General features: G+C 37.1%; 2 protein-coding genes across 2 annotated transcripts in view; one reads left to right on the forward strand and one right to left on the reverse strand.

The window, feature by feature from the left end:
- The window catches only part of LOC138047006 (protein spinster homolog 1-like), a 28,168-nt gene extending 16,426 nt beyond the window's left edge, over positions 1-11,742 (forward strand). Inside the window, exons 4-10 of the mRNA XM_068893666.1 lie at positions 517-586; positions 755-918; positions 2,416-2,547; positions 3,975-4,170; positions 6,901-6,966; positions 8,610-8,708; positions 10,131-11,742. Coding sequence (XP_068749767.1) covers positions 517-586; positions 755-918; positions 2,416-2,547; positions 3,975-4,170; positions 6,901-6,966; positions 8,610-8,708; positions 10,131-10,454 — 1,051 coding nt within the window. The 3' untranslated portion in view covers positions 10,455-11,742. The remainder of the gene's footprint in view (positions 1-516; positions 587-754; positions 919-2,415; positions 2,548-3,974; positions 4,171-6,900; positions 6,967-8,609; positions 8,709-10,130) is intronic.
- The window catches only part of LOC138047008 (cell cycle checkpoint protein RAD1-like), an 8,066-nt gene continuing 6,439 nt past the window's right edge, over positions 10,874-12,500 (reverse strand). The window contains exon 8 of the mRNA XM_068893669.1: positions 10,874-11,790. Coding sequence (XP_068749770.1) covers positions 11,740-11,790 — 51 coding nt within the window. The 3' untranslated portion in view covers positions 10,874-11,739. The remainder of the gene's footprint in view (positions 11,791-12,500) is intronic.

Consider the following 12,500-nt stretch of genomic DNA (forward strand, 5'->3'; position numbering starts at 1 on the left):
CGTGCAAAAATATCCCGGTGTTAATGAGCACCACCCATGCAGGCCATGGGAAATCCCAGGTATCTTGAGATGCGCAGACCGTATGCGCAATAAGAATTATAGTAGGCACCATCCTTAATGAGTTTTTGAAGCTTGGTATACAGCCGTATGGGGCTTTGTTGGGGGTAGGGACTCCTTTAGGGTTGTAAAACTGTTAAGCGATAACAGTGAGCTTCTTGTAGATATTTGTTATCATGGAGACTTCTTAATTTTTTTGTCAAAGCTGTTGGAAAGTGAAAATGTGACAATTTTATTAAAATAGACAATGACAACAAGAGTGGAAATGAGATTTCAAACATCTCAGAGCAGCTGTCAGTGGTCAGGAAGAGATGGGTGGCATGACTCAACATGAAGCTTGTTTGATGATGATGATGATGATGATGATGATGAGGATGATGAGGATGATGAGGATGATGATGATGAGGATGATGATGATGATGATGATGATGATGATTTATAGTTAATGTGTTTTTTTAGTGGTCTGGGTTATATTGTCGGAACTCAAGTAGCAGCAGCTTTCAATAATCAGTGGCAGTGGGGTCTACGGGTAAGACAATAATACTTACAGTGGACGATCGTACAGTGTAAAATAACATGAAAATATTACTTAATTTTTCTAGTAATAAAATTAATATTGTCCTTTGCATTCATTTCTGAAGACGTGTTCAAGATTCAGTAAGTCGCTAAATTTGTTTGTCTTTCCTGCTACATGTAGATCACACCTATCGTTGGTGGAGTCTGTGTTCTTCTCTGCATCTTTGTTGTTCATGAACCGAAGAGAGGAGCTGTAGAGCGAGGGGAAAATCCTAATGAGGTTTCAGCTTCTACTGTTCACAACACCACTAGCTGGTTCTCTGACCTCAAATATCTTACAACAGTGTAAGTACTAGTGTATACATCCTTTGCAAATTTGCTTTGCACAGTTTGGCTAAAGTGTTTTAAGCATTAGAAAATAATTTAAATTTTAGGAACATGGTATTAAATACATGTACAAATCTAAATTGGTTAAGCTGTGATTGACACCACTGGGTCTCTATACATTAAAAAAAATCTTTGCAATATAATTTGTTGGGTTAGGTGTCAAGCTTGTTTTGTTTTTTTATGTTGATGACAGAATCTTGTGTGGAAAACTGGCATGTACGAGAGAATCCAAACCTCTAGGGCAAGCTTTTCAGTGATACTATTGGCTCTTTGTGCATTTTTTAAGACACCCTGCTAGCAGAGCCTTTCTTTTGCTTGCTCGATTTTGGCATTCTTGAGAAAGGCTCTGCATGAATCGAGTAAGATCTTTATTGAATATGCGCAGCATGTTGCCAGGATACAGTCTCGAACCCAAGCCTAATGTGCCAGATCTTGCCGCCATCGTGGTTTTTCATGGTACGGCGGGCTCAATTATAACCATCGGTTTTGTCACTAAACGGACGCTTGCACTGGAAAAACCGGTTTGACGAGAGAAAACAAGATTGACTAGTCCAGAAGCTCGGGCTGCGGCGGCTTCAAAGAGTTGACACGATTCAGGCAGGGCCTCCTTTTCTCCTCCTCAGTAAAGAAAACGACAAAAGGAGGCTCTGCTCGCAGGGTGTTTTTAAGCACGCATGACCTGTTAATATTTTTTTCTGGTCAGGTGCAGGGTTTTCAAAAAGCACAGGGAACTTTCATAATTTCACCAACTACTGTTAGTTTTGGCAGCTACATGACTTAATTGAGAGGATCATGCGAAGGAGTTTAAGAGAAAAAAATTTCTGGATGTGTTGCTGTAATTTCTTTAATTCTCCCTCTACTTAATCTTAAACGTGTACATGTTGATTATTTTTGACAACCTGGCAGTGTTTGTTTGCTTGTGTTTTGACTTGAGTATCTTATCTGGAATACTTGGGTAAAAGGTCTAGATAGCAGCAACAATATAGATAGTCGTATAAACATAACAACTTTCTTTAATTTTCCAGACATGTTTCAATGGTACATCCGTCATCTTCAGTGTACATATTTTGAAATCGCCGTTGAATTTAAAGCGCGCGCAATCTTACAAACTTCGTTACATTGCGTTGTCAATATTGCGTATTAAATCAAAACAGTCTAACAAAACAAAAATTTTAAAATGAGTGGCGCTTAGTTCCTTACAGGGAGAGAGTCAGGTTAATGTGTTTCACCTGCTGGTTGAGCATGTAACAAAGTTTGTAAGATCGCGCGCGCGCTTTAAATTCAACGGCGATTTCAAAATATGTACACTGAAGATGACGGATGTACCGTCGAAACATGTCGGGAAAATTAAAGAAAGTTGTTATGTTTATACGACTATCAATACTTGGGTACCTTTATTATTATTTTCTGTCAGAAGTAATGGGCTACGCTGTTACATACATTGTCTTTTAACAGGAAGAGCTTCATTTGGTTGAATGTAGGATTCACTTGTGTTACATTTGTAACTGGTGCTCTGGCATTTTGGGCACCAAAATTTTTTCTTTATGCAAGCAAATCTCAAGGAATGATGGATGTAACACAATCAGGGTAAGTACATGTACATGTTGCAGGTCATTTTGTTCCTTAGGTTAATTGGCAACCAAACTAGGTCATTTTGTTTCAACTTACACTGTAGGTCAACTTGTTTCAACCTGGATCAAGTTGTTTCAACCTAGGTCAGTTTGAGGCAGGTACAGAACATTAATGTTAGCATTAATGTTATAAATCATGGTTGGGGTTGTTCTGTATTGTAAAAATATTGACCTATGATGTGTGTTTTGTACCTGCCCCATTTAACTGACCTAGGTTTAAACAAAATGACGTACCGGTAGTTTGGTTGCAAGTTATCCTAAAGAACAAAATGACCTGCAACATGATATAATACATGTAGTAATAACAAGTAATTATTTCTTAACTACATGTATCATTATTATACACAATTATTATGATTTCATTCTCCTCTATGCCTCTTGGAATTTCTATTAACCTTCTGCTAGTTGTATGATGAAGATGATGATGATGATGATAATGATACTACTACTACTACTACTACTACTACTACTACTACTACTACTAATTATTATAATAATTATAATAATAATAATAATAATAATTAATAATAATAATAATGTATATGTACCGTCTCAAGGAAAGAGTTTCAGAAGTTGACAAGGAACTCAATAATTTATTACCATAGTACTTGTAGTAATAGTCCTGGGGATGATTAAGAAAGGAACTGAGCAACATGTGAACAAAATACCAGGAAACAGCATTCTAGCAATAAATTATTCAATGTACACAAACTAACTTCTTTAGCAAAGTGCCCTTTCTACTCTTAGGTTTTAGAGGAAATGCGGTGGTGAGGCACCCAAAACTACTCATCAAAAAAAGGTTTTTTGTAATAATAATAATAATAATAATAATAATAATAATAATAATAATAATAACAAGAACAACAACAACAACAACAACAACAACAATAATAATAAGAATAAGAATAATAATTACAAAATGCATTAAAATTTATCCCATCATAATTTGTTTTCCTTTTTACTCATTTATGAAATGATAAAAATTGCTAATCTAAGGATTTGACGGGACAAAAGTACCTATTTTTCACCAGACATTGTCCGTTGACCGGCCGTTATTTGCAGCCCTGATTTATATACATGTAATTTTAAAAGACTCCCAAGCTGCTTTCACTGTAGCCCGGTTCAGTGTTTGCATCTGGATTCCAGTTTGTAGCAGAACGACTGGTTCTTGTTAATTGTCATAACAGCTGATAATGTAGACTTGTGAACCATTTCACATCTCTTCAGTAAAATGTAAAGTTTAGGGTAAATACTTCAAGTTTTAAGGACTGTAAGAGAAACGATATTACTCAGATACTGTATTTAAGCTAGAGCTGTGTCAGAAATAATGATATTAGTGGTATCTAGAAACTTACATACATACTAGTTGTTTTTACATTCAAGGGTTAGTCTCAAGGTTGGTGGCATCACTTGCGCAGCTGGTATAGTAGGTGTATGGCTTGGTGCTGAGTCAGCATGGAGATACAGAGTTAAAAACAGAAAAGCAGACGCCATTGTATGTGCTGTTGCATTAATTGGATCAACTCCTTTTCTTTATGCCTGCCTGGTGTTAGCATCAGAACACATCAAGGTCACATATGTAAGTACAGATGTTCTGTGCCTTGTAAAGAAATGATTTTACAAATTGTAGTAGCATTAAAGTCTGAAGGTGATTTGACAGAACCTCTTGTATACACTATACTGTAGCTTATTGGGGGAACAGCCTGGGATGGTGCAGTGGTGAAGAGCACTCACCTCCCACCAATGTGACCCAGGTTCAATTCCTTGATCCAGCGTCATATGTGGGTTGAGTTTGTTGGTTCTCTACTCTGCTCTGGGAGGTTTTTCACCTGGTACTCTGATTTTCCCCTCTCCACAAAAACCAATATGATTTGATTTAATTTGTTCATGACCCCACAAGCTATTCAGCTTTATACATTACATGTATCTTGTGAAAATATTTATTATTATTATTATTATTATTATTATTATTATTATTATTATTATTATCATCCAAAGGAAAGCACAAGATCCTGTTGGTTCCCAGAGGTTTAGTCCTTGTAGACAAAGTTGATACCGTAAACGTGCACATATAAGCCGCATCCGTAGATAAGCTGCACCCCGAATTTAGAAGCGCACATTTTGGAAAAAAATGTAGTACAATAAAGTTTGAAGTTCCAGTAACGTTCTATTGCTATAAACCATCAAGGACAAACAATCAAGGTTTCCCCATAAAGTTGAAATACGAACGAGTGCTTAGTAGCCAAGCTTTAAACGTGGGGAAGAGTCTGGTCAGGGCCTGGGTATCATGACCCCGTCTATAAACTTTAGATGTTTGGAAACCCGCAATAGGCGAAAAAATTCATGTAGAACGGGAGCTTGATAATGCAGTCGACAAATTTGCTGAGAAGGTGGTCAAGGACAACGAAACAGTTGGCCATTTACCTCGCGAGTACTCGCGAATTTTGTGGTATTTTATCGCACGTGACGGAAAGATATGCGTGGAAGTGACTGGCCGAAGACGTCACTGCAAACAGCTGTGCTGAAGAATGGAGATTCCTTAATGTAGGACCTTGTAGGTTGGTGTTTACTTGTTCGAGTAAAGCGAAAATTAATTGCTTGAAAGAACTCTTGGAAAGCAAGATTCGCTGATAAACACTCGAAGACACAAACGGCTCCTTTAGGAGCCACCACTCATTAAAAAGCCGATGAACAACAGCAACATGCTCTCAGTTTCTTTTATGTTTCGTTACTGAGATCTTAAGAAGTTGTATGAATATTAATTAGGTTTTTTAAAACTCCAAACACAGATGTATCCATGGATAAGCCGCACCCTTGATTTATGGCTTCAATTTTGTGAAAAAAAGTGCGGCTTATACACGGACGTTTACGGTACCTGTATTGGTAACCATATATCCCTGAACTTTCCCTACTGGTGCTTTGGGGAATCGGGCTGGCGCCTCCAACTTCAATGGTTGTTCTACATGTTGTCTTACCAGTTTCCCTCCCTTTTCAGAAATCAATGTCCATGTTGCATTGTACTGTAATTGGGCTTACACACGCTGTCAGTTGGAGCCTTGCTCGATCGGTTGTGCTCTTCCTCTCCTCATTTCATCACAATTATTGGTGGAAGTTAATATATTTTATTTAAATACAATAATATTTATCAACAATTCAATGTGTTAATTAAACTTTGATGATGAACTTTATCAAGTGTCAAGTGTATGTAGCGCTGAGGCATTACACTTTAATTGGGGACTCAATACATTCACAGAAATCAAGTCAAACCAACACATATCAAATCATAGGTTGGTTTTTTAGGACAGGAAAAAACCAGAGTATCCGGAGGAAAACCTCTCAGAGTAGAGAACCAACGAACTCAACCCACATACAGTACTGTACTGTGCATGTATGATGCTGACTCTGGGAATCAAACCTGGGCCAAATTGGCAGGAGACGAGTGCTCTCACCACTGCGCCATCCCTTCTCCTCAATTTTTGTAGGCAGTTGTGTGTCCCAACTGTTTTCTCAAAAATGTGGAATAATCAAGGACTAAGCAAGTACAGATTCTTCTTGTTGACAAAAGTACAGCACAGCTATGAGGAGACATTTTCTTCTTGCAAACAAGAAATCATTATTATATAAAGTCACTAAGTGAGAATCAAAATTATTTAATTTACAGTGTACCTACATCAATGCAGTTCAGTCTTATTTGGCCAAACACAAGCTAGACTTTCACGGCTACAAAGGGGAGAAAATAAATCAAATAAAAGCAAAATTAATGTTGAATTTTGATGAGAGGGGAGGATTACAATGTAGAGTATATGGGCGCAGGAAAATTTATTTGAGCAGAGCAGAGAACCCACAAAACTTGACACCAATGACATGCATTGCTGAGTTTCCAGAGACATTAGCTGGAGGCAAGTGTTCCTGACAATTCCCATTTAACCCACTGACTCCTCAAGTGCCCTTAGTAGCCATAGGATGTCCCCAGTTGACCAGTAAAATTGTCTGGCATTAGACAGTGAAATATCCACACTCCTAGGAGTCAATGGGTTGTAGGAGGGCAGCTTTGTTACTAGGGAGGCTGTACACTGTAGTTAAGCAATCATGTATTTTGCAGACAGTTTTTTATGCAAGGGCAATCATTTAACTCCCTGAAGAGGTCAGGCCATGCCTGCCGAAATATTCGGTAAATAAAAAAAAAAATCTCCTCACAGCTGTTAGTACAACCAGCATTGCAGTATTATTACCGGTATGTATTTTGTAGCCATCTCCTGGAATTTTTTTTTGTTATAATTTGTAGTTGTTTTCATCCTTTTGTTGGCAGGCTCTTGTTTTCTTTGGGGAGGTGTTGCTTTTCATGAACTGGGCTCCTGTAGGTGACATGCTGTTGGTAAGACTTGCAATTTACTTTGAATTTACCAGCCAATTATTTTCTTGTATGAACATGTTTCAAATAAACCATCAATGACAACTCATCAAGACAGAGTCTTCTATCTACAACATAATGCTATACCATATCAACTGTGGTAAGTTGCTTGCTATCATAAAAAAATGTATTTTTCATGCCTTGTTAGCATTGTCAGAACCTCTGTATGGTGCTTGATGCTGATTTTGTTAGACTTTGACTTGAGTTTGTACATGTACATTGCATTTCACTTACACTTTAATAAAGTGCATGTCCAGAAATCACAAACGAAGCGTCCCTTTAATTAAGAGGCCTGGCTCTTAACTGCGGAAGACAATGGTTGCCAAAGAAGCTTTTTAGTCAAGAGCCCTACAAAAAGGTTGCATGGATGGTTCTTTGAAGTAGCTTTCTCAACGGAAATCTGACATCACTTCAATATAAAGAAGCGAATTCCAGAAAGGAAAGGAAAATCCAGTTTTTATATTGGATGGGAACTGTCCCATCATTTTTCGTAAACTGTAGCATGGAATTTCTATTTGGACAAAAAATGGAACTGACAATTTGAAAAGTGTATCAATTGTTACTTTTAAAATCCAATCCCACAGATTTTGTGTTAAAATGTTCTTATACTAACTGTTGTTTTAAAAATTTGTGAAAATCATAGTGAACTCGCCAAGTTTTTAGGCATTTTCTGTTTTGGTCACAGGATTTACCAAACACCCTGGTATGAATGTGAGTTGAATCACACAAAGAAATGTTAAATAGAACACAATTGGCAAAAAAAAGGATAACTGAAGAGTTAAAGGGACTCTAGAAATCACTATTGGAAGGGGCCCATAGCAATGGTTTTGTAGTTAAGATTGCCCCCCCCCCCCCCTATTAAAGTCTAAGCATTTGCTACCTGCATGTATTTCCAACAATTAATGCACCTATCAATGTTACGCCCCCGGGGTGGGGGATTTGACATGGCCACCATCTTGGATAATGAAGAGGGCTTGGAAATAACCCTTGTTTCCAAGGCTTTTCCCTCCCCAAGTTATGAGGGAAAGACCCTGGGAACGAGGTTGCCTGAAAATAACTCCGCCATCTTGGAAAATACCCAGAAGGAGTTCGAATGAACTTCCCACGTCCGTGAGAGGTGGCTGAACGAAAGGTGAGTGGTACACACGTCGCACTCTTATTGTGTACAGCAAAGTCTAAAGGGTATTATTCTGGCCACTTTTACTCACCCCTTTTGGCCAATAAGGTGGTGGGGAATTTGACTCACTTTTTCTGGAAAGTGTCAAAATCCCCACCCCATGCCCGATCGCACCCCCCCCCCCCCCCATCCCATCCCTGGGGCTTAACATTGATAGGTGCATAGGGTAAAGGTAAAAGTTAGTATTCTTTTAAGCTTAGGGGTAATGCAGCTGTTTATAAATCCTTACTTGAGGAGCAGCATTTGGAGACATGTTATGAGAGATGTTAAGATTTCTATAATTATTATTGTCTGTGTTCTGAGACACAAGTGGTGTTTAAGTTGGGGAGAAGAGCAAAGAAACTCTTTGTGACGCTTATAGACTCTGCTTGCATCTGATTACTTGCATCTCTGGACATTATCTGTTCACTGATGGCTTTTTTGATTGCAGTACATCATCATCCCCCCTCGCCGCTCTACCGCTGAGGCTGTTCAGATTCTTATTTCTCATCTGCTGGGTGACGCAGGTAGTCCATGGCTTGTTGGTGAGGTAAGACAGGGAGCGGAGCTTTTATATAAAGTTTTCAATACTGTAACTAGTGCAATCATTGCAAAGCAACACCAAACGAAATAACACATATGGTTGTCTGCATGTACTCATGGAGACCAAGGGCAATAGGTCTACCAGATGATGGAGAGTTTGTATGAAATCTCATTTGCTTATATGATGGTGTCATTTTAGTACGAAGACCAAAGTTTTTGTGAGAGGGCTTTATTATTCAGATTTTTCAGTGTTTTACGGAGCAAGATGAGAATTAATAAAATTTGCTTTACAATGAAAGCCACTTAAAAGCATTTTGGTAAAAAGTGGTTAATTCAACCAACCAGCAAATTATTATTAAAATCAGAATGCACATGATGATCACTAGCGATGAATGTAATAAGCAAAACATGTCAATTTCAGCTTGTACATTTCAACATTTAGATAAGCCAGAAAATCATTCCCACTAGCCTTCTTCCTAAGTATTCATGAAAGAAAATCGAGACCTTAGGAAAATAGTTGACGAAAGACTGGACAATTTAAGCAACATTATTCTCTTAGTTTGGATTCGAAGAGTACTTGTCCAAGTCCTTGTTGGCAGGGTCCTCAATAAGTGCTTGCTGTTAACCTCGTGAATTTCTAAGCTGTCTACTTTGAATTCATGAAATAGTGCATGCGAATTGCTGGCCATCCACTCTCGACATCAATGAGAACCCTGATTTTTTTCTGTTAATGTCAGTTTCCTTGGGGTATTTTTTCAGTCTTTTCACAGTTCTTGTTCTACTTGAGCATTTCATTTATGATAGTATACCTCTATTTGTGTGTCAGTTTGTATGCAGGGGTGCTGAAATATTACATTTATTATCATTCAATGTTTTTTTCTTTCCTTTTCATTGGCTGAGAGCCCACCACGTGACCTGCAAATAACTGCGCATGCCTACAAATTAGAGTTTTGTTGCAAATAATATTCTGCTCATGCATAATTGAAACCATGCTCTTGTGCCAAAATGGCAGTTCACTTTCCTGAGCTTTTAGAAAGTGATTTAATTGTTGGGGATTGTGAAAAACAAGTTCAGTCATGGAGTATCGCAAAATATTGTGATTTGTCAGTGTCTGGCAGATCAATCATTGCCTTAGCTGATTATTGATCTTCTCGCCACCGACATATTTTGCTCAACCTCTCCCAATAATAATAATAATAATAATAATAATAATAATTATTATTATTATTATTATTATTATTATTATTGTTAATTATTGGCATCTTCTTTTTGAGTTATGATAACCCTTCCCCCACCTCAGTTAGAATTTTCTATCTGTGGTGGAAATTATTATGTCCTTGTTAATGAGAATTAAATGAATAAAGATTGTTGTTGTTTACAACTTTTCCACTAAGTCTGCAACAATAATAATTATTTTTTTCCCATAAAGATTTCTGACAGAATAAGAGGGTCAAAGAACAGTGATCATGATCGTGCAAAAAGCTTGGAATATTCCTTAATGATGACTGCTTTCATCTGTGTGTTGGGTGGTTTCTGTTTTATCATGTGTGGCATGTATCTGGTCAAAGATCGCGAGAAAGCGGACGAATACACATTAAGAACTTGTGAGGATGAAAACTCTTTGTTAGGATCAGTAGCATCAGAACGCTATACTCCTTTACCTGTTGAGGAAGATGACAAAGATACAGTAGAAGTTCCAGTGGATGTCCATGGCACTCTCCCAGTTCAGGATCCAAACAATCATCTTATTTGATAACAGATTGGTCCAAATTAATTAATTATTAATTAACTACATTGGTTTTTATAACATAGAGGGCAAAATTACTAAGTGCTGATTAGCTGAGACAGAGGGCCGTTTTCATTAATTTGTTAATTTGATCATGCAAAATTTATGTGATAAAGGTTTTTTAGCAGGGCTTGTTTCATTGTTTTGGCATTGTACAAAATAAAGTTCATTCAGCTGTTTTGTGCTTTTTACAGTTCATTGTTGCTAACTGAGCACTGAAATGGCTTCTATTAAAACTAATTGCTCAACAGCATGCATTTTTGACCTTATTAATGAAAGAAAATTTTGCCCTTTATATTATAATTATAGGCAAGTAATCGCAATGTCTCATAAAATAAAAGGATTAGTATCACTTGTATTTTGCAACTTCAGAAATATTAAACGTGTGATATTAATCCTTAATTTTATTTGGCCCCATACGACTACCTATTACGTAATCAATCAATTTTTCAATGCATATTGTTAACCTGTTATGACAAGAACTTCTTTTTTAATATCTTCTGATATCTTGGCTAAAAAAATTAATTCAGGACTAAATAATAATAATTTTCTAATTAATGGCACCTTTCTATTGTTGTTAGTGTTTCATTATTTTGAATTCCATAAGATTGGAAAAATGATATAATTATTCAGGAAGTTTTTCTGAGCCTTCCTTAGTTCTGGTTGCCATTTAATTTTAATTTATTACAAAATGCAAAAATTAAATAACTAGAAAGGTTTTTGGACAATAATTTATATTAGTGCTTCACAGAGGAATGTTTTTGGGGAAAAAACATTGATAGAAACTGAACTTGGAAGTCTGTATGTTTATGAAAGATACAGCGACAAATATCACTCTTTGTGTGTGAAACCCTCTCACTTCATATTTGCTACTGTAACAGTTTGGTAGTGGCATGAGGACTGTGAGCAGTCCCTTAAAAAATCAGTTGAGGGGCCCTCTTTTCTGAGGCAGTCGTGTTTTGTCATGCAAACGAATAAGAAGACAAAATAAGGCTCCTTCAGTCTTTTTATTTGTTTGAGTGACAAGCAGGCTGCTCAACTGATTTATGAAGGGACTGCTTGCAGTCTAGGCTTTCTTACTGTTAAATAATAATTACTTGTGATGACGGTGGATGAACCACTATACAAGGAAATTGACAAAATGGATTGCAGAGATGTTACTGTAGATTAGCTTTTTGAAAGATAAATAATGGTTCTTCCTTGTTCCCCCTGCACAACAGCAAATAAATCTTTTGTGGCTTTTTTCCCATTTTCAGTTAAGGTCTTCCTCATCATCCTCATCAACTTCTTCATCAGGAGCACACTATTTGGGATGGAAAGATAGGGTGGGAAATTTTAATTAATAATCTGTGGATTGCCCAGCATGAAATTGTTCTGAAGCCTGGTTCAAATGTGTGACACAAAAAATTAATAGAAATTAAAAACGCAAGGACAAAAGTTGAGTGAATTACAGAACTGTAAGACAAATGTAAGGGGTAAAGCAAGTAACCGAAAAGTTTGCTTTTGTATAGATTTTGTATAATTGAGCTTGCATTGCACATGTGTGAAACATTGCAAACGAGAGTTAAAACCTCTCTTCATGAACTATCACCATCCAAATTGGCACCAACATTGTGCCAGGTTTGTTTTCCATACTGTACATGTATTCTTGCTATCTTCATACCACAATAGACGACAAAAAGGTTGAAGCTCTTACCCCACTCTAGGAATGTTGGACATGTACAGTACATGCTGTATGCACCCCCTTGATCTTTCTATTTAACCCCCTTCCCTTTCTCAATGTTGTATTTGTCACCAAGACTTGGAGGAGGGGGGAGAGTGCAAGTAAAAAATGTAATGTAGACATGAATTTTCATAATTATTGTGGTCTTTTCAGTTCAGTGTCTCAACTACTTTTGTAGCTCATTGGAGCTTACATGACTATTGAAGGGAAAAAAAAGAAAAAAAGAGACTTCAAAAAAGGGTAGCTGACAACAGTTATCATTGATTACTTTTCTGTACAGTGTGTTGGCT

This window comes from Montipora capricornis, chromosome 4, assembly GCF_036669925.1.
Source record: "Montipora capricornis isolate CH-2021 chromosome 4, ASM3666992v2, whole genome shotgun sequence".
Taxonomy (NCBI): domain Eukaryota; kingdom Metazoa; phylum Cnidaria; class Anthozoa; order Scleractinia; family Acroporidae; genus Montipora; species Montipora capricornis.